At 41.0% G+C, this 24,553-nt stretch overlaps 1 protein-coding gene and 1 long non-coding RNA gene across 2 annotated transcripts in view; one reads left to right on the plus strand and one right to left on the minus strand.

Annotated features, from left to right (window-relative positions):
• Nucleotides 1-24,553, plus strand: part of LOC104659842 — a 57,746-nt gene that overhangs the window by 17,486 nt on the left and 15,707 nt on the right. Inside the window, exons 5-7 of the long non-coding RNA XR_747640.1 lie at nucleotides 2,658-2,800; nucleotides 16,403-16,544; nucleotides 19,059-19,180. This is a non-coding gene — a long non-coding RNA (uncharacterized LOC104659842). The remainder of the gene's footprint in view (nucleotides 1-2,657; nucleotides 2,801-16,402; nucleotides 16,545-19,058; nucleotides 19,181-24,553) is intronic.
• The window catches only part of SLC22A4 (solute carrier family 22 member 4), a 50,047-nt gene continuing 33,631 nt past the window's right edge, over nucleotides 8,138-24,553 (minus strand). Inside the window, exons 5-10 of the mRNA XM_010359998.2 lie at nucleotides 23,721-23,847; nucleotides 19,521-19,615; nucleotides 16,397-16,611; nucleotides 15,334-15,516; nucleotides 11,666-11,801; nucleotides 8,138-8,583 (exon numbers count right to left, since the gene is read on the minus strand). Coding sequence (XP_010358300.2) covers nucleotides 8,508-8,583; nucleotides 11,666-11,801; nucleotides 15,334-15,516; nucleotides 16,397-16,611; nucleotides 19,521-19,615; nucleotides 23,721-23,847 — 832 coding nt within the window. The 3' untranslated portion in view covers nucleotides 8,138-8,507. The remainder of the gene's footprint in view (nucleotides 8,584-11,665; nucleotides 11,802-15,333; nucleotides 15,517-16,396; nucleotides 16,612-19,520; nucleotides 19,616-23,720; nucleotides 23,848-24,553) is intronic.

Genomic DNA, 24,553 nt, shown 5'->3' on the forward strand with positions numbered 1-24,553 from the left:
ACATGTGTTGAAATTATGGCAAAAGACTTTATTGACAGATTGGATGTGGAGTACGAGAGGAAGAGCAGCCAGGAAAATAAAGTTCCCACTTTCTGAGTTGGGGAGGACTTCAGGAAGAGCAGATTTGGGACGAAATTAGGAGCACATGTTAAATTTGACATGTTATGTTTGAGACACCTATTATATATCCAAGTGAGGATATCGAGTGGGCAGTTATTATGTGAGCCTGGAGTTCACTTCTATCTATATATTGGTGTTCATCAATGCAGAGATGATATTTAAACCATGAGACGGGATTTTTTTTAAAAAGGAAGAGGACTGAAGACTAAGTTCTGGGCACTCCAATTTTAGGCAGTAGCGGAGATGAAGAAAAACCAGCACACTGGATGGTTAAAGAGCAGCCAACAAGGTAAGAGGAAAACCAAGCAAGTGTCATTTTTGTTGTTTTTTTTGATATAGAGTCTCACTCTGTCACCTAGGCTGGAGTGCAGTGTCACAATCTCGGCTCACTATAACCTCTGCCTTCTGGGTTCAAGTGTTTTTCTTGCCTCAGCCTCCCAAGTAGCTGGGACTACAGGTGTGTGCCACCATGCCTGGCACAAGTGTCATGTTGTAGAAAGCAGTTCAAGGATGAAAGAGAAATGAGTTTGTCACATGCCTTGAGAGGTCAGGTAAGAGGAGGACTATGAATCGACTATTGAATTCAGAAACATGCAGGTCACTGGGGACCTTGATAGAGGTGCTCTGGTGAAAGGTGAGGGCTAAAGCTTAATTATAGTGGGGCCAAGTGAAAATTGGAAGAACAAAGCTGAAAGTAGCAAGTAGATATAGCAATCTTCCAAGGAGTTTTGCTACTAAGGGACAGGGAGATATGGGGCAGGAGCTGACAGCAGAAACTGGATCGAGAGAGAGCTTTTACAGCCTGTTTGCATACTGAATGGGAAAGATCCAGTAGAGAGGGAAAAGATTTATGATGGAGGAATCAGGAGAATTGCTAGAGCAACATCTTTGAGTTGGTAAAGGAGTAGGGGGCAGGGCAGGTAAGCAGTATATAAGGCTGGGGCCAGGCATGGTGGCTCACACCTATAATCCCAGCACTTTGGGAGGTCGAGGCAGGCCACTCACTTGAGCCCAGGAGTTCAATACCAGCATGGCCAACATGGCAAAAACCTGTCTCTACAAAAAGTACAAAAATTAGCTGGGTATGGTGGTGCATGCCTGTAATCCTAGCTACTTGGGAGGTTGAGGCATGAGAATCGTTTGAACCGAGGCAGAGGTTGCAGTGAGCCACTGCACTCCAGTGGGGAGGAGAGACCATTCAGGAGAAACAGGAGAAAAGACAGAGTGTGTGGGTACAGATGGAGTTAGGCTGGTGGATTATGGTGCTTGTAGAGGTTCCCTCCATTGCTTCTATTTTCTAGGTGAAATAGGAAGCCAAGGCACAGCTGAGGGTGAGCATGGGGGAGGAGGTGATGGAGTTCTGAAGAGAAAGAAGGTCCTCCAGGATAGAGAATGAACCAGGGCAATTAGGATCCTCTTGAAGTCACTGATGGTCAGTTTAAAGTGAAACCAGTCAGATGGAATATATTTTCCATCTACATTTGGCTATGCAGGTGCTAGAAAGAAGTAGGAGGGAGGTTAGATTTAACCAGCTTTATAGTTTCCCCCAAAAGCAAGGCAGATAAGAAAGGGGCAAGGAAGTTGATTATGATGATTAAGCATGGAATTTAAGCTGGCCAAGAAGGGGTGTGAGGACATGAGTAAGATGAGAGATAGTGAAAATGTGGACATCTTTGCCAGGTATGGAGCCAAACACAGTATGCATTGTCTCATGTAATACCCCTAAAGGGGACTGTTATCATCCCTCTTTACAGATGAAGAAGCTGAGTTTTAGGAAAGATTATAACTTGCTTGAGGTCACACAGTTGATAGAGAAGGGACACACCCAGTGTCAGGTCCTGAAACACTTGTCTCCAAAGGCTATGTACTTAGCCCTCTTTGCTTTAACTGCAGTATTACTGGGCATTAAAAAAAAATTGATGACTGTGTACAAAGGATGGTAATTTTGTCCAATATGTTTTTGTTAATATTTTTCCAACTTGTGTTAATTTTAAGATTTTCTGTTGTACAGAATTCTTTAAAAGTTTATAGTAAAATATATCTTATCTTCAATTTCCTATTCATTTTAAAATTAAGTATCACCTATATTTTCTTCTAGCTTTTGATTTATTTACTCTTGGCTCTATTTTATTTACATTTATTACATTTGGCTCTTTAGTTGATCAGGAATTAATTTGGTATGTGATTTATGGTGAGATACTATTTATTCCCCCAGTTTTTCCATTTTTACCAGTTTTCTAGCTTGTCAATTGTCCAAGCACCAGTCTTCAACAATGTATCATTTTCTTGATAATTTATAATTCACCTTTATCATATGTTACAATTTTTTCAACACTTGGGTCTGTTTCTGCCATACCTCTTCTATTTTGTTGATAGATTTATCTTTCCTGTGTGTGTGTGTGTGTTTGTGTGTGTGTGTGTTTTCCAGGAAACCCAGAGTAATCATTGTGTGTTTTTATATATGTGAGAGAACATTTCCCCTTATCACTGATCTTTTTCAAAAATTTCTTAAACATATTACATATTTGTTCTTTCAGATGCTCGTTACAATTATTTTTTAACTTCTTAGAATATCTCATTGAGGATTCCATTCTAAGATGGCTGAATAGGAACAGCTCTGGTCTGCAGCTCCCAGTGTGATTGGCGCAGAAGACGGGTGATTTCTGCATTTCCAACTGAGGTACCTGGTTCATCTCATTGGGATTGGTTGGACAGTGGGTGCAGCTCACGGAGGGTGAGCCAAAGCAGGGCGGGGCACTGCCTCATCTGGGAAGTGCAAGGAGTCAGGGGATTTCCCTTTCCTAGCCAAGGGAAGCCGTGACAGATGGTACCTGGAAAAACGGGACACGCTTGCCCAAATATTGCACTTTTCCAAAGGTCTTAGCGAACAGCACACCAGGAGATTATATGCCGTGCCTGGCTCGGTGGATTCTATGCCCATGGAGCCTTGCTCACTGCTAGTGCAACAGTCTGAGATTGACCTGCAAGGCAGCAACCTGGCATGGAGAGGGGCATCTGCCATTGCTGAGGTCTGAGTAGGTAAACAAAGTGACTGTGGAAACTCGAACTGGGTGGAGCCCATCACAGCTCAGCGAGGCTGGCTGCCTCTGTAGTCTCCACCTCTGGGGGCAGGGCATAGCTGAGCAAAAGGCAGCAGAAACTTCTGCAGACTTAAACATCCCTGTCTGACAGCTCTGAAGAGAGCAGTGGTTCTCCCAGCATGGTGTTTGAGCTTGGAGAACAGACAGACTGCCTCCTCAAGTGGGTCCCTGACCCCTGTGTATCCTAACTGGGAGACACCTCCCAGTAGGGGGTGACTGACACCTCATACAGGCAGGTGCCCCTCTGGGACAAAGCTTCCAGAGGAAGGATCAGGCAGCAGTATTTGCTGTTCTGCAATATTTGCTGTTCTGCAACCTCTGCTGGTGATACCCAGGCAAACAGTATCTGGAGAATACCTCCAGCAAACTCCAACAGACCTGTAGCTGAGGGATCTCACTGTTAGAAGGAAAACTGATGAACAGAAAGGAATAGCATCAACATTAACAAAAAGGACAGCCACACCAAAACCCCATCTGTAGGTCACCAACATCAAAGACCAAAGGAAGATAAAACCACAAAGATGGGGAGAAACCAGAGCAGAAAAACTGAAAATTCTAAAATCCATAGCACTTCTTCTCCTCCAAAGGATTGCAACTTCTCACCAGCAATGGAACAAACCTGGGTGGAGAATGACTTTGATGAGCTAACAGAAGTAGGCTTCAGAAGGTCGGTAATAACAAACTTCTCCGAGCTAAAGAAGGATGTTCTAACCCATCGCAAGGAAGCTAAAAACCTTGAAAAAAGATAAGACAAATGGCTAACTAGAATAAACAGTGCAGAGAAGACCTTAAATAACTTGATGGAGCTGAAAACCATGGCACAAGAACTTCGTGATGCATGCACAAGCTTCAATAGCTGATTCGATCAAGTGGAAGAAAAGGTATCAGTGATTGAAGATCAAATTAATGAAATAAATCGAGAAGATTAGAGAAATAAGAGTAAAAGGAAACGAGCAAATCCTCCAAGAAATATGGGACTGTGTAAAAAGACCAAATGTACATTTGATTGGTGTACCTGAAAGTGACGGGGAGAATGGAACCAAGTTGGAAAACACTCTTCAGGCTGTTATCCAGGAGAACTTCCCCAACCTAGCAAAGCAGGCTGACATTCAAATTCAGGAAATACAGAGAACACCACAAAGATACTCCTCTAGAAGAGCAACCCCAAGACACATAATTGTCAGATTCACCAAGGTTGAAATGAAGGAAAAAATGGTAAGGGCAGCCAGAGAGAAAGGCTGGGTTAACCACATAGGGAAGCCCATCAGACTAACAGTGGATCTCTCAGCAGAAACCCTACAAGCCAGAAGAGAGTGGGGGCCAATATTCAACATTCTTAAAGAAAAGAATTTTCAACCCAGAATTTCATATCAAGCCAAACTAAACTTCATAAGTGAAGAAGAAATAAAATCCTTTCCAGACAAGCAAATGCTGAGAGATTTTGTCACCACCAGCCCTGCCTTACATGTTTAGTTTAGAAGCACTAAACATGGAAAGGAACAATTGGTACCAGCCACTGCAAAAATATGCCAAATTGTAAGGACCTTTGATGCTATGAAGAAACTGCATCAACTAACAGGCAAAATAACCAGCTAACATCATAATGACAGGATCAAATTCACACATAACAATATTAACCTTAAATGTAAATGGACTAAATGCTCCAATTAAAAGACACAGACTGGCAAATTGGATAAAGAGTCAAGACCCATCAGTGTGCTGTATTCAGGAGACCCATCTCATGTGAAGAGACACAAATAGGCTCAAAATAAAGGGATGGAGGAAGATCTACCAAGCAAATGGAAAGCAAATAAAAGCAGGGGTTGCAATCCTAGTCTCTGATAAAACAGACTTTAAACCAACAAAGATCAAAAGGGACAAAGAAGGCCATTATATAATGGTAAAGGGATCAATTCAACAAGAAGAGCTAACTATCCTAAATATATATGCACCCAATACAGGAGCACCCAGATTCATAAAGCAAGTCCTTAAAGACCTACAAAGAGAGTTAGACTCCCACACAATAATAATGGGAGACTTTAACACCCCATTGTCAATATTAGACAGATCAACGAGACAGAAGTTAACAAGGATATCCAGGACTTGAACTCAGATCTGCACCAAGCAGACCTAATAGACATCTACAGAACTCTCCACCCCAAATCAACAGAATATACATTCTTCTCAAGCACCACATCACACTTATTCCAAAATTGACCACATCGTTGGAAGTAAAGCACTCCTAAGCAAATGTAAAAGAACAGAAATCACAACAAACTGTCTCTCAGATCACGGTGTAATCAAATTAGAACTCAGGATTAAGAAACTCACTCAAAACCATACAACTACATGGAAACTGAACAACCTGCTCCTGAATGACTACTGGGTAAATAATGAAATGCAGGCAGAAATAAAGACGTTCTTTGAAAACAATGGGAACAAAAACACAATGTACCAGAATCTCTGAAACACATTTAAAGCAGTGTGTAGAAGGAAATTTACAGCACTAAATGCCCACAAGAGAAAGCAGGAAAGATCTAAAATCGACACCCTAACATCACAGTTAAAAGAACTAGAGAAGCAAGAGTAAACAAATTCAAAAGCTAGCAGAAGGCAAGAAATAACTAAGATCAGAGCAGAACTGAAAGAGATAGAGACACAAAATCCCTTCAAAAAAAATCAATGCATCCAGGAGCTCGTTTTTTGAAAAGATCAACAAAATTGATAGACCGTTAGCAAGACTAACAAAGAAGAAAAGAGAGAAGAATCAGATAGATGGTATAAAAAATGATAAAGGGGTATCACCACCAATCCCACAGAAATACAAACTACCATCAGAGAATACTATAAACACCTCTATGCAAATAAACTAGAAACTCTGGAAGAAATGGATAAAGTCCTGGACACATACACCCTCCCAAGACTAAACCAGGAAGAAGTTGAATCTGAATACACCAATAACAGGCTCTGAAATTGAGGCAATAATTAATAGCCTACCAACCAAAAAAAGGCCAGGACCAGAGAGATTCACAGCCAAATTCTACCAGAGGTACAAAGAGGAGCTGGTACCATTCCTTCTGAAACTATTCCTATCAATAGAAAAGAGGGAATCCTCCCTAACTCATTTTATGAGGCCAGCATCATCCTGATACCAAAGCCTGATAGAGACACAACAAAAAAGGAGAATTTTACACCAATATCCCTGATGAATGTCGATGTGAAAATCCTCAATAAAATACTGGCAAACCGAATCCAGCAGCACATCAGAAACCTCATCCACCACGATCAAGTCGGCTTCATCCCTGGGATGCAAAGCTGTTTCAACATATGCAAATCAATGAACATAATCCATCATATAAACAGAACCAAAGACAAAAACCGTGTGATTATCTCAATAGATGCAGAAAAGGCCTTCGACAAAATTCAAAAGCCCTTCATGCTAAAAACTGTCAATAAACTAGGTGTTGATGGAATGTATCTCAAAATAATAAGAGCTATTTATGACAAACCTGCCGCCAGTATCATGCAGAATGGGCTAAAGCTGTTAACCTGATGGATATGGGTTCAAGAGGACACAGCTGAATACCGTGCTTAGGAAAAGAACAGTTTCAAAGGGTTTCCATATTGTCAGATTTGATGATTTCCTCCTTGGTGCACATCTCTCTTGGCTATGAGGCATATAAACAACCTCTATCAATCTAACTGGTTTGTGCCGTTTTTCTGATTTTATATCTACGAGCAAAATATATCTTAAGCCATTTTTAGGAAACAGGAGGTTTAGTCACATGCTCAACAAAAGCACAACAAATGGGGACCATTTAATGGTGTAAGGGCTGTGAGGTGTGGCTGCTGAAACTGTAGCTAGGAGCTGCCTTGCTGCCTTCTTGCAGGCAGATTGGCCAGATGAGCCAGGCTAAAATACAATTAACATCTGCCATTGTGGTATAATATGAAATATGGATACCTGGTCTTTGTCTCAGTTCTTGTCATAGAGTTCCCCAAACCTCTAGAACTTCCTGAGTGGTAGGAGTATCTCATTAGTCATAATGAGCCCCTTCGATTAGATAACTCCTGAGTTTATGCTAATGAGGTTACTTAATGTGGGGCCCTAGGTATTCTTATGATGGGGCTAGTCCCTAGAAAGACCAGGTCATTTGAGGAATTAGAGGGTTGGAACTTTCAGCTCTACCCACTGACCTCTGGGTGGGGAAGGTGCTGGAGATCAAGCTCTCTAAAAACTCTTGAACAACAAGATTTGAGGAGCTTCCGGTAAATGCGTCCACAAGCTGGGAGGGCACTGCACCCCAGCTTCACTGGGACAGAAGCTCTTGCACTTAGAATCCTTCCAGACCTAGCCCTACATGCTGCTTCATCTGGCCGTTCATCTGTATCCTTTATAATAAATTGGAAAATGTAAAGGTTTAGCTGAATTTGGTGAGCCTTTCTAGCAAATTAATTGAACCCAAGACGGGGGCTATAGAAACCCTGGTTTGTAGCTGGTAGGTCAGAGGTGCGTGTGGCTTGGACGTTCGAATGGCATCTGAAGAGGGACAGAGCACACAACCTGTGGGACCTGATACTGTCTCCCACAGATAGGGTCAGAGCTGAATTCCATTAGAGAGCACCCCGTTGGTATCTGCTGGAGAATTGCTTGGTGTGTGAGGAGCCCCCCACCACATCTGGTCACAGAAGTATTGTGGGTTGTGTGTGACAGCAGAGGGTAAAAAATGGTTTGTTTTTTCCTCTAACAGCCATCAATCCCTGTCAAAGGAGTTTGTAAGGTTTTCTGGATAGGAATGCCGTGTATAATCATTTGGTTCACTTCAGAAACTACTATAATTTTGAATGTGCTGGTTTGCTTCCAAATGTACACACACACACACACACACACACACACACACACACACACACACACATTGTTGTCACCTAATATTTGCATTAATACAATGATGTTATTTTTATTTGGATAGTATTTGTATAATTGGAAACAGTGTTAATCTTTATATATATTTTACCAGTCCTTGACTAATATGTTTTCAAGACCTCTTACCAATCCATTTCATCGAATTAATGAGTAAGGAGACTCTCTAGAAATGGTTGGTTTGCAAAGCAAGGACATTTTCTGGAAGAATTGTCCAGAGTTTACTGTATGATGAACATTTCTTGATAGCAAGGTTCATTTTAGTGTCAATCATTACAGTCAGTCCATTTCAGCAGGAACAACGGATTTCTCCACAAAGTCTTATTTGTCTGTTTTTCACTTCACCAAATGGGGGAGACATTTTTTCAGAATGCAGTTATTAGAACCTTGGGATTTTTTTCTGTCTCCATTGAGTCTCTTGTTTTTTTCCCAGATCTGAACCTGAAAATAAAATAGATGCTAAAGAAAATTAAATATTCAAGGGACTTTCCTCCTCAAAATGCTCCAAACTGACATTGAAAAATATTTCTCCAATCAATGAACAAGTAACTATTTGAACTCTAATGAGAACCTCATAGTGTAGATCTAATATTTTATGCTTTTAAACATCTGAGGCCACTTTCTTAATTAAGTATAGAAGCCAGAATTTAAACTTTTTCACAGTTTTCCCAAGCAAATGATAGAGAGGGAGGCATGAAATTCTTGGCAATTAAAGTTGTTACAGAAGTAGTTCTATCATTAGAACAAAACAACTTATCAAAAATGGGCACTTTTTGGCTGTAAATGTTCTGTCAGTGATCAGAATTAATTCACATGCAGAGTTACCTTTATCAAGGCCAGGCACTGAGAACACTTTATATTTTATCACCTCAAAATAGCCATATGAAATAGCCCATATAGCAGATGGGAATACTGAGGCTTAGTGAATATTAAGTGATAGGCCCAAATTTTTGCAGTAGATTTGGGATTTAAAGCCAGGCAGTGTTACTCAAAACTCTAAACTTCTCCTAAATACCACTAATCTTTTAAATGTTGGCTGTGGTGTCATAAAAAGATACTGGTCTTTGTCCCTGGTTCCTGACATGGAGATCCTAAATCTCATAATTTCCGGAGTGATAGGGGGTGATAAGAGCTTCTGTTGTTCTAATGAGGCAATCCTTGGCAGGGCCCGTAGATAGCTTCAGGGTGGGGGCTGGTCACCAGAAGACCAAGCCTTGATTAGAAACCTGGAACCTCTGGGGAGAGGAGGGAGGCTGGGGATAGACTTAAAAATCCATCATGCCAACGTGACTAAACCTCCATGAAAACCTCTAAATGATGGGGTTTGGAGAGCTTCCGAGCTGGTGACTACATCCACGTGCCAGGAGGGCAGTGCACCTTACTTAACTCCACAGGGACAGAACCTTTGCACTCAGGACCTTTCCAGACCTCTCCATATGTACCTCTTCATCTGGCTGTTCATTTGTATCCTTTATAAGAAACCAGTGTTTCTTATAAAGTGGTCAGTGTTCTGAGTGCTGTGAGTCATTCTAGCAAATAATCAAACCCGAGGAGGGGATTTGTTTGGAACCCTAGATTTGGTAGGAAAGTCAGAGAGAAATGTGGGTAACCTGGGGACCTGACACTTGCGAGTGGCGAGTGAAGCGAGGCAGTATTGTGGGACTGAGTCTTTATACCTATGGAGTCTGATGCTAACTTCAGGTATTGTCAAAATTGAACTGAATTATAGGACACTCAATAGGTGTCAGAATTGGTTCGCGTCAAGAAGAAAAACCCTTGCACAATCTCATAAGCCAAAAAAATGAGGTTGAATTGTTTTATTTTTGCATTTCCTTATTAATGTGGACAAATAACTTTTTCATGTGTATATTGGATCCTGAAGTGACTTCTTCTGTAAACTGTCTGTTCTTATCCTTTGCTGGTTTTCCTACTGAACTGTTTGTCTTTTTCTCACTGGTTGCTATGAGCTTTTTGTATATTAGGTATATTAGCCTTATGTCTAGATTTTGTGTAGCAAATATTTTCTCCTGGCTTATTGACTTTTGTCTTTGTGGGTGGTTTCCTTTTGCCTTGCCAATAATTTTTAAAATGTACAATCAGATATATCAATCTGTTCCTTTATGGTTCTTTGATTTTATGTTATGCTCGGTAAGATCTTCTCTAAGGTTATACAAATGTTAGTTTCCTCCTGGTACATTTATGATTTTACATTTTTAGGCCTAAATTTTTTAACTCTCTGGATTTTATCTTGATGCTTTTTTTTTTTGGAGACAGAGTCTTGCTCTGTCACCCAGACTGAAGTGCAGTGGCACGATCTTGGCTCACTGCAACCTCCGTCACCCTGGTTCAAGCGATTCTCCTGCCTCAGCCTCCCGAGTAGCTGGGATTACAGGGGCGCACCACCACGCCTGGCTAATTTTTGTATTTTTGGTAGAGATGGGGTTTCATCATGTTGGCCAGGCTGGTCTCGAACTCCTGACCTCAAGCAATCTGCCTGCCTCAGTCTCCCTAAGTGCTGGGATTACAGGTGTGAGCCACTGTGCCCAGCCAATGCATTTTTTTAAGATCCAACTTTTTAATTTATTCAGAATGTCTAGCTGAATGTTCTAATACCTTTTACTGAATAACTATTCCCCCTTGACTTTGCTACTTTTTATTACATAGTGAATTTGTTATTTTCTTAGGTTTTATCCTGAATTCTGTCCCACTCCATTGATTTCTATTCCTATACCATTATTACACTGTTTTAATTACTATTGCTCAACGATATGCTTTATCATTATTATTATTTTTGAGACAGAGTCTCACTCTGTTGCCCAGTCTAGAGTGCAGTGGCATGATCTCAGCTCACTGCAACCTCCACCTCCCGGGTTCAAGCAATTCTCCTGCCTCAGCCTCGTGAGTAGCTGGGACTACAGGCATTCACTACCACGCCCAGCTAATTTTTGTATTTCAGAGACAGGGTTTCACCATGTTGGCCAGGATGGTCTCGATCTCTTGACCTCGTGACCTGCCCGCCTCGGCCTCCGAAAGTGTTGGGATTACAGGCATTTGCCACCGCGCCCCGCCTATTATTATTATTATTATTATTATTATTTTTTTTTTTGAGATGGAGTTTCGCTCTTGTTGCCCAGGCTGGAGTGCAGTGGTGTGATCTCAGCTCACTGCAACCTCTGCCTCCTGGGTTCAAGCAGTTCTTCTGCCTCAGCGTCTTGAGTAGCTGGGATTACATGTGACTGCCACCACGCCCAGCTAATTTTTTGTATTTTTAGTAGAGATGAGGTTTCACTATGTTGGCCAGGCTGGTCTCAAACTCCTGACCTCAGGTGATCCACCTGCCTCTGCCTCCCAAAGTGCTGGGATTACAAGTGTGAGCCACTGTGCCCAGTCAACAATATGCTTTATCATCTGATAGAGCTGGTCTCTGCTTATTACTCTTCTCTTTTAGAACCTTCCTAGCTATTCTTCCATGCGTATTCTCCCTAAGGCATTTCGGTATCATTTTGTTAAAAGTTCTACTTACCATTTCACTTTCTGCATCTGCTCTAAGGTTTCGGGAAGAGTCATTCCCAAACTTTCAGGGAAAAAAAGGGTGAGAATTCCAATCAGGACAGTCAGACTACCCATGACGATGTAGGGCAGCATTCTGTTGTAAGCACCTATAAAGCACAGGACATAAGAACATCAATCAGATACAAGGACTCTCTGGGCACTCTTGAGCATCATTTTGTGAAGGTGGTGAACAGTATAAGAGAATGGATTTAAATCTGAATATTTTCAGAGAAAAAAAGTAAGCAAAATATCAGTTTCTTTTTGGCAGATGACAATATGTATTTCTGTAATCCTTTTGCTTTATCATAAGGCTTTTCATTCTCTCCTGTCAACTGGTATCCTCTAAGCTACTACTCAGTCATATGTGACAGATGTTCCTTTGGTAGGGTTCTTTGCCTACCAGAGTTATCTTCTTAAGGTAGAGGTAATTGGAAATGGGGGATAGGAGGACATCAAGGAGAAGGAGGTTAACCAGGATGTTTCAGGGATGGGTTTTGGCCATGATAAGTCTGGCATGACCTCTGCTTTTGCCCAAACTAGTAGGCTGTAGTGGAAAGTTAGGTCCACAGAGCTATGAGACTCAAAACAAAACAAAACAAAACAAACAAGCAAAAAAAAAAAACAACAACTAAGTATTATGTTCACGCCAGATTAAATCAGGAAACAATAAGTATCAGGCACATTCTGTAAAGGCACTGTGTGCCTGGATTTGGCTTCTTTTTGCAGCACTTACATGTCTTGGGTTAATATGTAATCTCTTCTTTATGAAGCTTTACTCACACAGGAGAACAACAGATCCTCATCTTGCTTTGCCTCTGTATACATACAGAGCTTACAGAGGAACAGCACACCCATGGATTTCATTTGACCCAAAACATAAGGAAAATATTGTTATTGCAGCTTCTCTGAGGCCTCTGTGTCACTAACAGGAGTAGCTATGTGGAGTAAAAGGCTCTTGGACTCTATCTTATGTACCAGTGTCTGGCCACTGGACCGTCTGAGCATAGTATGAAAGTACAGGGAAGGACAAAGGGAAAAATAATACCACTCTGTATAATCTGCTATCTCAGGTGTGGCGCAGGGCAACTGTGCAGAATATGTTTAAGTTAGGAAAATGTTTCTCTTTCTCTATAAGGATTTGGATTATACCTTTCCTGAGAATTCATATATGTTCTCAGGTGTGTGTGTGTGTGTGTGTGTGTGCATGTGTACCAGTAGTTAACCAACTGCCCAATTCATGAGGTGTGTCTGCATTTCTCACCAGTAGAGTCCTTAATGAGGACCAGGCATGGGGTGTCAGATCCTACATCAGATTGAACATGCTACTCTAACACCTGTGTAGTGTTATTTCAGATTGACACCTTTGAGTAAATAAAAACTAAAATTGTCTTCATTACAAAGATATCATAAAGTCAAAATACAAATGGTAAACTAGAAAAAATATTTACAACATATATACAAAGGGCTAATTTCTTCCATTGCAAAGAGTTTGTACAAATCAAAAAGAAAAAGATGAATGCACCATTAAAGAATGGGCAAAGAAGTCCGGGCGCAGTGGTTCGTGTCTGTAATCCCAGCACTTTGGGAGGCCAAGGTGGGTGGATCTCCTGAGGTCAGGGGTTCGAGACCAGCCTGACCAATATGATGAAACCCCGTCTCTAATAAAAATACAAAAAAAAAAAAAAAATTAGCCGGGCATAGTGGCATGCACCTGTAGTCCCAGCTACTCAGGAGGTTGAGACAAGAGAATTGCTTGAACCCGGGCGGCGGAGGTTGCAGTGAGCCGAGATTGTGCCACTACATTCCAGCCTGGGTGACAGAGTGAGACTCTGTCTCAAAAAAAAAAAAAAAAAAAAAAAGAGCAAAGAACATGAGCAGTCAGTTCACTGAAAAATAAATAGAATGGCCAAAAAATACACCCAAACATGCTCAACCTCATTCATAATTAATAAATAGGAATGAAAGTAACAATGATATCCATTTTTCACATAGCAGATAACCAATGATTAAAAAATTCGGTAGGGCAGGTGCTGTGGCTCAAGCCTGTAATCCTAGCACTTTGGGAGGTTGAGGCGGGTGGATCACTTGAGCCCAGGAGTTCAAAACCAGCCTGAGTAACCTGGCAAAATCCCATCTCTACCAGAAAAAAAAAAAAAAAAAAAAAATAGCTGGGCTTGATGGTGTGCATGCCTATAGTCCCAGCTAGTTGGGAGGCTGAGGTGGGAGGATCTTTGAGCCTGGGAGATTGAGGCTGCAGTGAGCTGGGAATCTAGGATCGCACCACTACACTTCAGAGTGAGACCTTATCTCAAAAAAAAAAAAAAAAAAAAAAAAAAAAAAAAAAAAAAAAAGAATTAGGTAATCTTTATTGTTGGTGAGATTATTGAAAATAACCACTCTTAACTATTAATAATTAAATTATAATTTGGTACAATATGTAGAGTTCAATTTGGGAATATCTATGAAATTTTTAACTGTACTCTTTGCTGCAGGAATTTTACTTCTATGAATCTATCTGTAAATCCAAATATATGTAAGTAAATTCACAAAGGGTGTAGGAGCATAGGAGAATGTTCGTTGTAATGTTATTTGTAATACCAAAAACCTGGAAATGACCTACATGTCCTCCATTCATTGGAGCCTGGTTAAATAAATTATGTGTTTCAGTATAAAAGTAAGATTTTCATGGTGAAAACGTCAAATAGCATAGAATGTACTGGAAAAAAGTACAAATTCACATCTCCTCTCCCAGGAGGAGCCCTAGAAAACCAACATGAACTGTTTGGTGAGTTGTGCTACAGACATTTTGTTTTGCACATCATGTACACACGTATATATATATTTATATATAATTTTTTAATGGTACTCTTTGCTCCAGGAGTTTTACTTGTATGAATCTATCTGTAGATTATACTTAGGTATACTTATTTTAAAATGTACTTACATACATTTTTAAAAGGAGGTACCTATTTAAAAAGAAGGTAAAGGAGCAATATGTAACCATTTGGAAGGATATTCTGATACAATGTTAAGTTTAAAAAGTTTCAACATATATAATGTTATTTGTGTGTTTATTGTTTTTATTTATTATTATTATTATTTTTTTTTTTTGAGACAGAATTTCACTCTTGTTGCCCAGGTTGGAGTGCAATGGTGCAATCTTGGCTCGCTGCAGCTTCTGCCTACTGGGTTCAAGCAATTCTCCTGCCTCAGCCTCCAGAGTAGCTGGGATTACAGGCACCTGCCACCACGCCTGGCTAATTTTTGTATTTTTAGTAGAGACAGGGTTTCACCGTGTTGGCCGGGCTGGTCTCAAACTCCTGGCCTCAGGTGATCCACCCACCTTGGCCTCCCAAAGTGCTGGGATTACATACGTGAGCCACCACGTCCGGCCTGCTTGTGTGTTTAAAAAAGTATATACATACATGCGTACATGGTGTTGTGCAAAACAAAATGTCTGTAGCGCTACTCACCAAACAGTTTGTGGTTGGCTTTCTAGAGCTCCTCCTGGGAGAGAAGAGGTGAACTTGTACTTTTTTCCAGTACATTCTATGCTATTTGACATTTTCACAATGAAAATCTTACTTTCATATTGAAAACTAATTTAAAGGAAGAACAAAGGCACAAGATGCAGCTCACCGAGGTAAACAAAGTAGGGGGCAATGATGCTGCCCACTCTGGAGGCCATGGATGTGACCCCCACTGCCATATTCCTGACCAGGGTTGGGTAGAGCTCAGCAGTGAAGACATACAGCATGGAGAAAGCAGAGGTGATTCCAAATTTTCCCAGCATGACCAGACCAATGGATAAGAAGTAATAATCTGGAAAAGAGACCCAGTATAAGCAACGGTGCTTTTAGAAGTGATACTTTCTTGTATCAGTTGTTTTTATTGTCTTTTTTGCTTCAGTGGGAGTATTTTTATTAACATAAATATATTCCCAAAATAGCATTTTCTCTTCGAGTGTCCTAGTATTTGGGCATGAACAAAGATGGAGCATGAGGGGTGGCTTTGTACTTTGTTCTACTGTTATTCTAGGTCATTAATGCATTCAGTGACCTTTGTCGACTTGTCTTTTGTTTGTTACAACAGTTTCATGGGTAAGCTATTAGCATGTTAATATAGTTAAGTTTTATCTTCAAAGAGGAGGACCAATCCTTTCTATCCTGTTTCTTATTACTAAGAAATGTGTATTTCTATTACTATCAATAATTTATTGACATTTTAATATTATGAGAACATCAGAAACAAGGGGAAAAGGGAAGCATATATCCTTTTGTGCGCCATTTAACTACTTAAAGATTCAGACCAGAAAACCACTGAATGTATCCTGGAACCGACATGTCCTACTCACTGTAATACTTGAATATACACCCAGGGAAAAGGTTTGAGAGTAGCCAGAAATTAGGAATCATGACTATGAGTTAAAGGGAGATTTTAGGTGAGTCTTTCTGTGAAGGGGATGACTGGAAGAGTTACGTTTCCTCTTTGGTGCTTTCTGCTTCTCCGAGGCTGTCTATTCTGTTTGGGATAGTTGTTTTGAACACAGGAAACAACATACACAGTGAGCAATCACCTGTCTAATTGACTTATGAATGGCTTATGATGTAAAGGCTGAATAAACATGGAGCAGTGACTCAGAAGCAGCCTAGTCAATATGTGGGTCTTTCTGGTAAGCTGTTCATCTTGGTTAACTTCTTACCCACAGGTACCAGTTGAATGAAGAGAAGCACACCTCCTCCCCAGAACAGTACTGCAGCTATGATATAACGCCTGGGCAGGGTTCGCAATAGCAGCCAGGCTGTAATGTAAGCTGGAATTTCAATCAAAGCAGAGAGGAAACAGTTCAGGTAGGCATCTCCATGTAAATTAGGAGTATCCAGAGACAGAGCAAAGTAACCCACTGAGGTCAGCATCCTGAAAGAAAAAGGGATGTTGTGAATCGCTCTAAAATTTTATGGTGGTCAAGAAATTCTCTATATCTTGCTGTCCTATAAGTAGCCACAACCTTGTTGGCTACTTAAATTTAAATAAATTAAAATTAAATAAAACCACAAATTCAGTTCCTTAGTTATGCTAGCCACACTTCAAGTGCTCAATAGCCATGTGTAACTAGTGGCTACTATATTGAACAACATAGATATGAAACATTTCCATCACTGCAGAAGTTTCTATTGGATAGTGCTAGTCTAGATATACCAATATTCAACAATAACTTTTCTCAGGTAGTTGATTTCAAGTTTTCCTATTTCCTGAATAGTTTGTACCTCCTCAGTCTCTTAGAGCTATTATTTGAAGAAAAAATATTAGTCACATCAGTGAACATAAAATCCAGATTTCATTCTATAACAAAAAAGAGATACAAGGGTCATACTGTGGGATTCACTTAGAATAAATTCCGATTCTCTTTAGGGAAAAGAGTGAATGTCCCGAATGCTTCAAATTATCACAGAATGCAGCCTGTATATTCTGTCATTATAGTTAACTTTCATGTAGAAGCTTCTTTGTGGGCGATGTGTGGTGGCTCATGCCTGAAATCCCAGCACTTTGGGAGACCGAGGCAGGCAAATCACCTGAGGTCAGAAGTTTGAGACCAGCCTGGCTAACATGGTGAAACTTCGTCCCTACTTAAAAGACAAAAATTAGCCAGGCATGGTGGTGGCATGTGCCTATAATCCCAGCTACTTGGGAGGCTGAGACAGGAGAATAACTTGAACTTGGGAGGCGAAGGTTGCAGTGAGCTGAGATCGCGCCATTGCACTCCAGCCTGGGCGACAGAGCTAAACTCCATCTCAAAATAATAATAATAATAATAATAATAATAATAATAATAATAATAATAAAAGAAGCTTCTCTATGGAAAAAATAACTATGTAACTGAGTACCCCTATTTTTCTAAGGGATAGTTTATTTTCTCTCTCTCTTCTTTTCTCTTTCTTCCTTTTCCCCACTTTCTACTTAGCTCTTTAGAAGTGCAATTACAGCCTTTTAACCTCCTCTTCACTGGACACTCCCTGCAGGGCAAGTTCATCTAACTATGTGCTTAGAAGATCCAGAGTGGAACTCTCACCCCCTAGATTTCCTCAAGCGATATCAGTCAATTTCCAACCTAAAGTATGCCTGCTAGAGTTTTTGGCCACCTATACAACCTGTTTCTGCCCATGAAGGCGCCAACTCAACTGCCCAGTAGATAAGGCAGCAAGCTAGCCCTCTGAGCCCTCACCTGCTTGCATCCTCCCGTGCCTTTTAGAAGTGCCTGCTTTCCACTTCAAAAAGAGAAGCGGTACCCTTTAGGCAGGAAGCCGATACCTTTCTCCCTAAGCTAGATTTGGAATAAAAAGTCACTTTCGTTACATCAGGCCTTGCTCTTGTTAATTGGACACCGCAAGCTATGAGTGACTGAACCTGAGTTTCTGTTACAACTGCACTATGCAGACGCCCCTGTGTAGAAATTTGCTTATTATTAACATGACTGAGAAGCAGAGGATATCTGAAAAATGATTTCAGGAACACTGGTGGATCTTTTTACACATACTAGACCCAAATTAGATAATGCAAGGACTAATTCGTAAACAAAACAAATAATTAAACTTTACTGCTCAAGGGATCTTAGTGATTTTCCCATTTAGTAATAGGAGCAGCTTAGACAGAACTAGTGACTAATTTTTTATTAGCTTAGTAGCATCACTGCCCAAGAGCATTTGCATCAGGGATATATATATGCTGAAATGTCAGAACTAAGAAGGCCATGTACCTAGGACAGACTTGCTTAATTCAGAGGCAGAAGCTCTGTCATTGATCTCTTCTAACTGCCAAGTAAGATGGCCCTTAAAAATAAACTTAGATTAGCTGCAGCCTAAATCTGCCAGTTCTGACGATCATCATGTGTGTGTGTGTGTGTGTGTGTGTGTGTGTGTGTGTGTGTGTTGCCATCATAGGGTAGGAATTTTCTTTTTTCCTTTTATTTTTTTTCTTGGCAGATAAATTATTAAATCTATTCTATAAAGCCAATTCACTATTTCTGTGCGTGAAAGCCACTTATTAGTTTGCTATTGGCATGTGTAAAAAGCTTATCAAGGCTCCAATCCAGGCAATGGGGATCTAGGTTATTCTAGCCTCACTGTTCAATTGCCAGGTCAGCTTCAGGAAGCAGGAGCTGAATTAGCGTCTCTGCCTCAGGCACCAGGGACATCATTAGTCTTAATTTCATAATTTTTGGTGGGGAGGGAACCCTTACCCAGGGACATCAATGATCTCAATCTCATAACTTTAGGAGGGGGAAAGGGAATGCTTTCCCTTTGGGCCCCAGTACTGCAGACTTAAATACTCTACCCTGTGACTTTTTTTTTTTTTTTTTTTTTAAGATGGAGTCTTGCTCTGTTGCCTAGGCTAGAGTGCAGTAGTGTGATCTAGGCTCACTGGAACCTCCACCTCCTGGGTTCAAGTGATTCTCCTGCCTCAGCCTCCTGAGTAGCTGGGATTACAAGTATGCGCCACCATGCCCAGCTAATTTTTGTATTTTTAGTAGAGACAGGGTTTCACCATGTTGGCCAGATTGGTCTTGGACTCCTGACCTCAGGTGATCTGCCCACCTTGGCCTCCCAAAGTGCTGGGATTACAGGCGTGAGCCACTGCACCTAGTGACATTTTTTCAGTATCTAGTCCCATGAACTGAATCGAGGCATTTCAAAATAATTTAGAATTTTATAATCTTAATTTTTCCTCAGGAAAACCCAGACATTGCCATAATGTTCCTCTGAGTTAAAGAAAATCAGTTGCATACTTATGTGCCAGATGTCTGTATTTCCAGGTCATTTATTACTTACCATAGCAGCAAAGACATAATGGTCATTATGGCAATATTCCAAGTTCTGAACAGGTCCAGAATGAAAGCTTTCTGCTGCTTCAGGGGATTTAGCTCCTGTAACCAAAATAATGCAAATAACCATGAGATTAAGAGGTAGTAAGGAAGTATCTTTGGCTATGATGCATGGGGAAAACTTATGCTGCAACTCTCACTTCACCTTGACTATGCTTAGAAGTCTGGGAATTGGAGGCGATAGGGCATCTACATATATGATGCTTATTCTGACACTTTAAAATGTTTGCAGCCCATTTTACACAGAAGCCTCTTAAATATATAACACCCCCTTCCCTGTCTCATTATACAAAGCCTGTTGTCTAATATAGCCTTTCTCTGACTGACAGTCAGAGAATGGATGTCCTTTACCACACTGATCTGTGATCCTCAGGACTGCCTATTGAAGGGTAGGGCCATGTAGTCCCTTCCTTGAGGCCATGTCTGCTTTTTACACTTCTCTGTTTATTTGCTTATTTGTTTTTTTTAGATGGAGTCTTGCCCTGTGGCCCAGGCTGGAGTGCAGTGGCGTGATCTCAGCTCACTGCAACCTCCACCTCCCAGGTTCAAGCGATTCTCCTACCTCTCAGCCTTTAGCTTACTGCTCTATAAAATGGGTATATTTATTGGGAGTTGAGAGACTAAATGAGATCATATATATATATATAACATATATATAATATATATATGGCTTAGCACAGTGCTTGAACCATGGTAAATGTCCAATAAATTTAAACTCTTATTATTATTATTATTATTACTGTATCATTGAGGAAAAGAGGCTAGCCATCAGCGGTCAGTGACAAATCCTTACTGCTATTGATGAGCTTATACTCTTTTACTTTTATTTATATTTATTTATTTACTTACTTGTTTGTTTTTTGAGAGGGAGTTTCACTCTTGTCGCCCAGGTTGGAGTGCAGTGGCGCGATCTCAGCTCACTGCAACCTCCGCTCCCAGGTTCAAACAATTCTCCTGCCTCAGCCTCCTGAGTAGCTGGGATTACAGGCACCCGCCACCACACCTGACTAACTTTTGTATTATTAGTAGAGATGGGGTTTTGCCATATTGGCCAGGCTGGTCTCAAACTCCTGACTTTAGGTGATCCATCTACCTCAGTTTCCCAAAGTGCTGGGATTACAGGTGTGAGCAACTGCGCCCGGCCTATTCTTTTGCTTTTAATTTGCGGATATTAACTTGCCGTGAGTTATGAATCAAGTTAACCAAGCTGATTAGAATTGAAACTAACATAAAAATTATTAGGCTCTGAGGTGGGGAATCTCTCAAGGATGAAGTACCAGGACTTTGTGACTTTGTGGCCCTACAGTGCATGTGCAGTGAGAGACTGATGGAGGAATTTCTATTATGAAGAAGTGAGAGTGCCAGGCCTGCCTTCACAGCAGGTGCTCTCCAAATGTGAGTGTCCTTCTTTCTAGGAATGATCAGACACTTACACAGCTCACAGCCACATTGCCTTTTCTCTACTGTACTATTTGGATTGTAGAGCCCCAGAACATGGCTCCCAGCAGAATAACCCTGATATTACAACAAAGCAAAGCCCCTGCATAAACTAGTGGGAACTAGACATCCTCTTGGAGGGTTCTGGGGTGGTACACACAGACAGGACCTGTGGACCAGGCCTGTGCTAACACTTGGTGGTTCCACGGGGCCCTTCTCAAATGCAGGTTGCCAGGTTCCTCCCTGGGCTTGCCTACTTCGACTCTTTTAAACAGAGGCCTGAGAATCTGTATTCTTAAAGCACTTGGGTGATTGTGATGAGCAGCCAGGATTGGAAACCTCAGAACGAGAATATCCTTGTATCCAGTGGTTGTCCCTGGCCTGGGTGGAGCCACCAAAATGTCTTTGGATCAGGTACCAGGAGCAGGTTGAAGGTGCTTCTTCTGAAGCCAAGGATGCTTGAGATTGCTTTCTAAGACAATGCTCTACTCTATATCTTTTCCTGCCGAAGTTAATGCTACTGCCTCTAACATGAAGTGAAAAATCACAGTTGTTAAGAGCATGTGCTTTGGTGCCTGGGAGAACTAGGTCACAAATCCCAGTTTAACATCTGTGTGATCCTGGGCAAGTTCCTTAACTTCACTGTGCCTTAGTTTCATTTTTGGAAAAAAAAATGCATGGGCATTAAATGAGCAGAACACAGTGCCTGGCATTTGGTAGGCTCTTCAATATCATTCTAAATAGGGTGCAATTGCTGGCACAGGGCTCTGCAGATCCTCCTAAAGAGGATGCTACAGGAGGTGAGCAGGGGAGATGACCAGGCCTCAGGAAAGCGCAAGCGCAAACCCTTAATGGGTTTGTCCAGTTCAGGCTAGATGTGCATCATGGCAGGAAGAAAGAAGGCACTGTCAGGCTGAGGATGGTGGCTCACATCTGTAATCCTAGCACTTTGGGAGGCGGAGGCAGGAGGATTGCTTGAGCCCAGGAGTTTGAGATCAGCCTGGGCAACATAGTGAAACCCTGTCTCTACAAAAAAAATACAAAAATTTAGCTGGGTTTGGTGGCAATTGCCTATAGTTCCAGCTTGGGAGGTTGAGGTGAGAGGATTGCTTGAGCCCCGAAGGTTGAGGCTACAGTGAGCTGTAATTGCACTACTGCACTCCAGCCTGGGCAACACAGTGAGACTCAAAAAATTTTTTAAGTGTATATATATATATATATGTATTAGATACACATACACACACATATGTACATATTTATATATGTGTATGTGTGTATGTCTATCTATATATATAAAGGCACTGCCAGAACCATATGTTTTAACACTGAACTATATTCTTATGTGTCCATAACTATGTATCTCATATCTATTTTATGATTGCTTTCATCCATGTAGGTAAATCCCTATAACTAGAATGTAAGTTTCACAGATAGGAATCAGGCCACCTAGTTGATAAATATCAATAAACACCCAGCACAGTCCTGAAGGGCAGAAGTGTTAGACACTCCCAATGTTGTTGTTGTTGTTGTTTTATCCATTTAAATTGACTGAGACTTGAAATGGACTTCTTGACTTGAAGGGCAAAGAATTAAGGGATGTTTTGTCCCGGCAGCCCTCTGAGAGCTTGAGTTCATGGCCACTCTAAGCCTCTAGCCATAGCTAGAGTATCTGCTTCTAGAAAAGGTCCTGAAGGCCAGGGATCGGGGAAGCCCTCGGGGTAAGCAGTGGCATGCCCACTGTCCTCTACAGAGTTCTGCTTTCCACACTACATGCTTTCATGCAGGGCATGCATAATGCTACTGAAGCCACCATAGTCTTCTTTAGGTGTCCTGAGCAGACTCTTACCTATCTCCTAGCCAGGAATGCCCTGCCCCATCCTCTCCACTCATTTAAATGAGTCCTGCTGTCCTCCCTGGCTTGGACCTGCCTCCAGCTGTGGGCCACCCTGCTCTCTTTCTCTGTATTGCTGGTACACAGCGTCTCTTCTTAGATACTTACCCTTTCTTCCCTTATGCCATTGTTTATCTTTTTATCCAATCCTCTTACCCATCTTAGTTACATTCTATGTTCCTTTAGAATTGGGGCTGTGTCTTATTTTTCTTATTTCCTCTGGGAGCCAGCACAGGGCATGGCACACTGCATATCCTCACGAACTGTCAGGAGGTGTGGCTGCTTCCACAGGATATCAGCTTTTCCTTGTGGTCACCAACTTTCAAGGGTGAATCCTCAAGCGTGTGCTTTCAGGCCTTAAGGTTCTAGATATGACACAGAGCGAGACTAAAGACATGCATTGCTTCCTCAGCAGCCTGTGGTAAGATTCAGGGTACAGTGGAGAACCCAGGGTGGACTAACCCTGAAATATATTTTTTCCACTTAATCTGGACGTTTAAAAATCATCAGTACATAGCTGTGTCAGTGATTTGGAGCAATGCCAATAGAAAGTTGATGATAAACTTGCAAAATAAAGGGAACTAATATTTAATGAACACTTGCTATTTGCTAAGCAGTTTACATATATTATTGCATTTGATTCTTATAAACAGCCCTTTAAGATGGATTTTATCTTAGAATTTAATCATGATTGTGTTCTTAAGGCATAGTGCAATGCCTGGTACATAGTGGGCACTTAACAAATATTGAATTAAGTTAAATTCCATAAAATCAAGAATGCATAGCTGATCTCAAGAGGAAACATCTGCAAATGCTTACCTCCACAGAATCAAATATCACTGCTGGTACAGCTATGTTGTTCATTTTTGCAGCTTTTTGGATGATATCTTCAGCCTCTCTAAATCTTCTCTGGGATATCAGCCACCGAGGAGATTCAGGAATGAACCTATAATTTATTTGTAATATTTAATAATTTTTCACAAGAGCAGGGTTAGATACTATTAAATCTGAGTTTCCCCCAGATAGTTGTAATTTTGTAAAATTCTAGTTTGTCTTTTTAAAGGGAGTCCACATAAGATTTCTATTGGAGCATAGGAATAAATAAAAGCACCTTCAAGTTTCAAACTTCTGATCAAATTATAAGACTGATCATCAGTTGTGCTTGAGACCAGGACCAGACAATAAGGGGTGACATTAACTATGGGCATGTTTGAGCCAGGACATCTGGAGAAGTTCATCCAAAACTTATAGGCATTGTGGCTCATAAAAGAAATGTAGCTACTAGACTGTAAGTTCCCCTAGAGAAGAGACTGTCTTTGCAGTGGGTCCATCCTAAGGAGAATTGCTGGTGTCCCAGCTGGTGACGTTCACAATTTATTGGGAAAAGGATGGCCAGGGCATCTGTGTTCTTGATCTTTTCCTTTAGTCAAAAGAGAAGGTGAGGGCACTGATACCTGCCTGTGTGGGGTCCCCATGGCTTTCAACAGATTCCCAGATCAGCGAGTGCCCAAACCAGTTTTTGCGAGATGAGCCCCAATGTTGTCTTTTTGTTAACGTCTAAAAGCTTATTGTTTTAAATTACATAGTCTATTCCCATTTATAGCTGATGCTCAAACACAGTTGCAAATAATAGGACTTCTATTCTTTCTAAA

This window comes from Rhinopithecus roxellana, chromosome 3, assembly GCF_007565055.1.
Source record: "Rhinopithecus roxellana isolate Shanxi Qingling chromosome 3, ASM756505v1, whole genome shotgun sequence".
Classification (NCBI taxonomy): Eukaryota; Metazoa; Chordata; class Mammalia; order Primates; family Cercopithecidae; genus Rhinopithecus; species Rhinopithecus roxellana.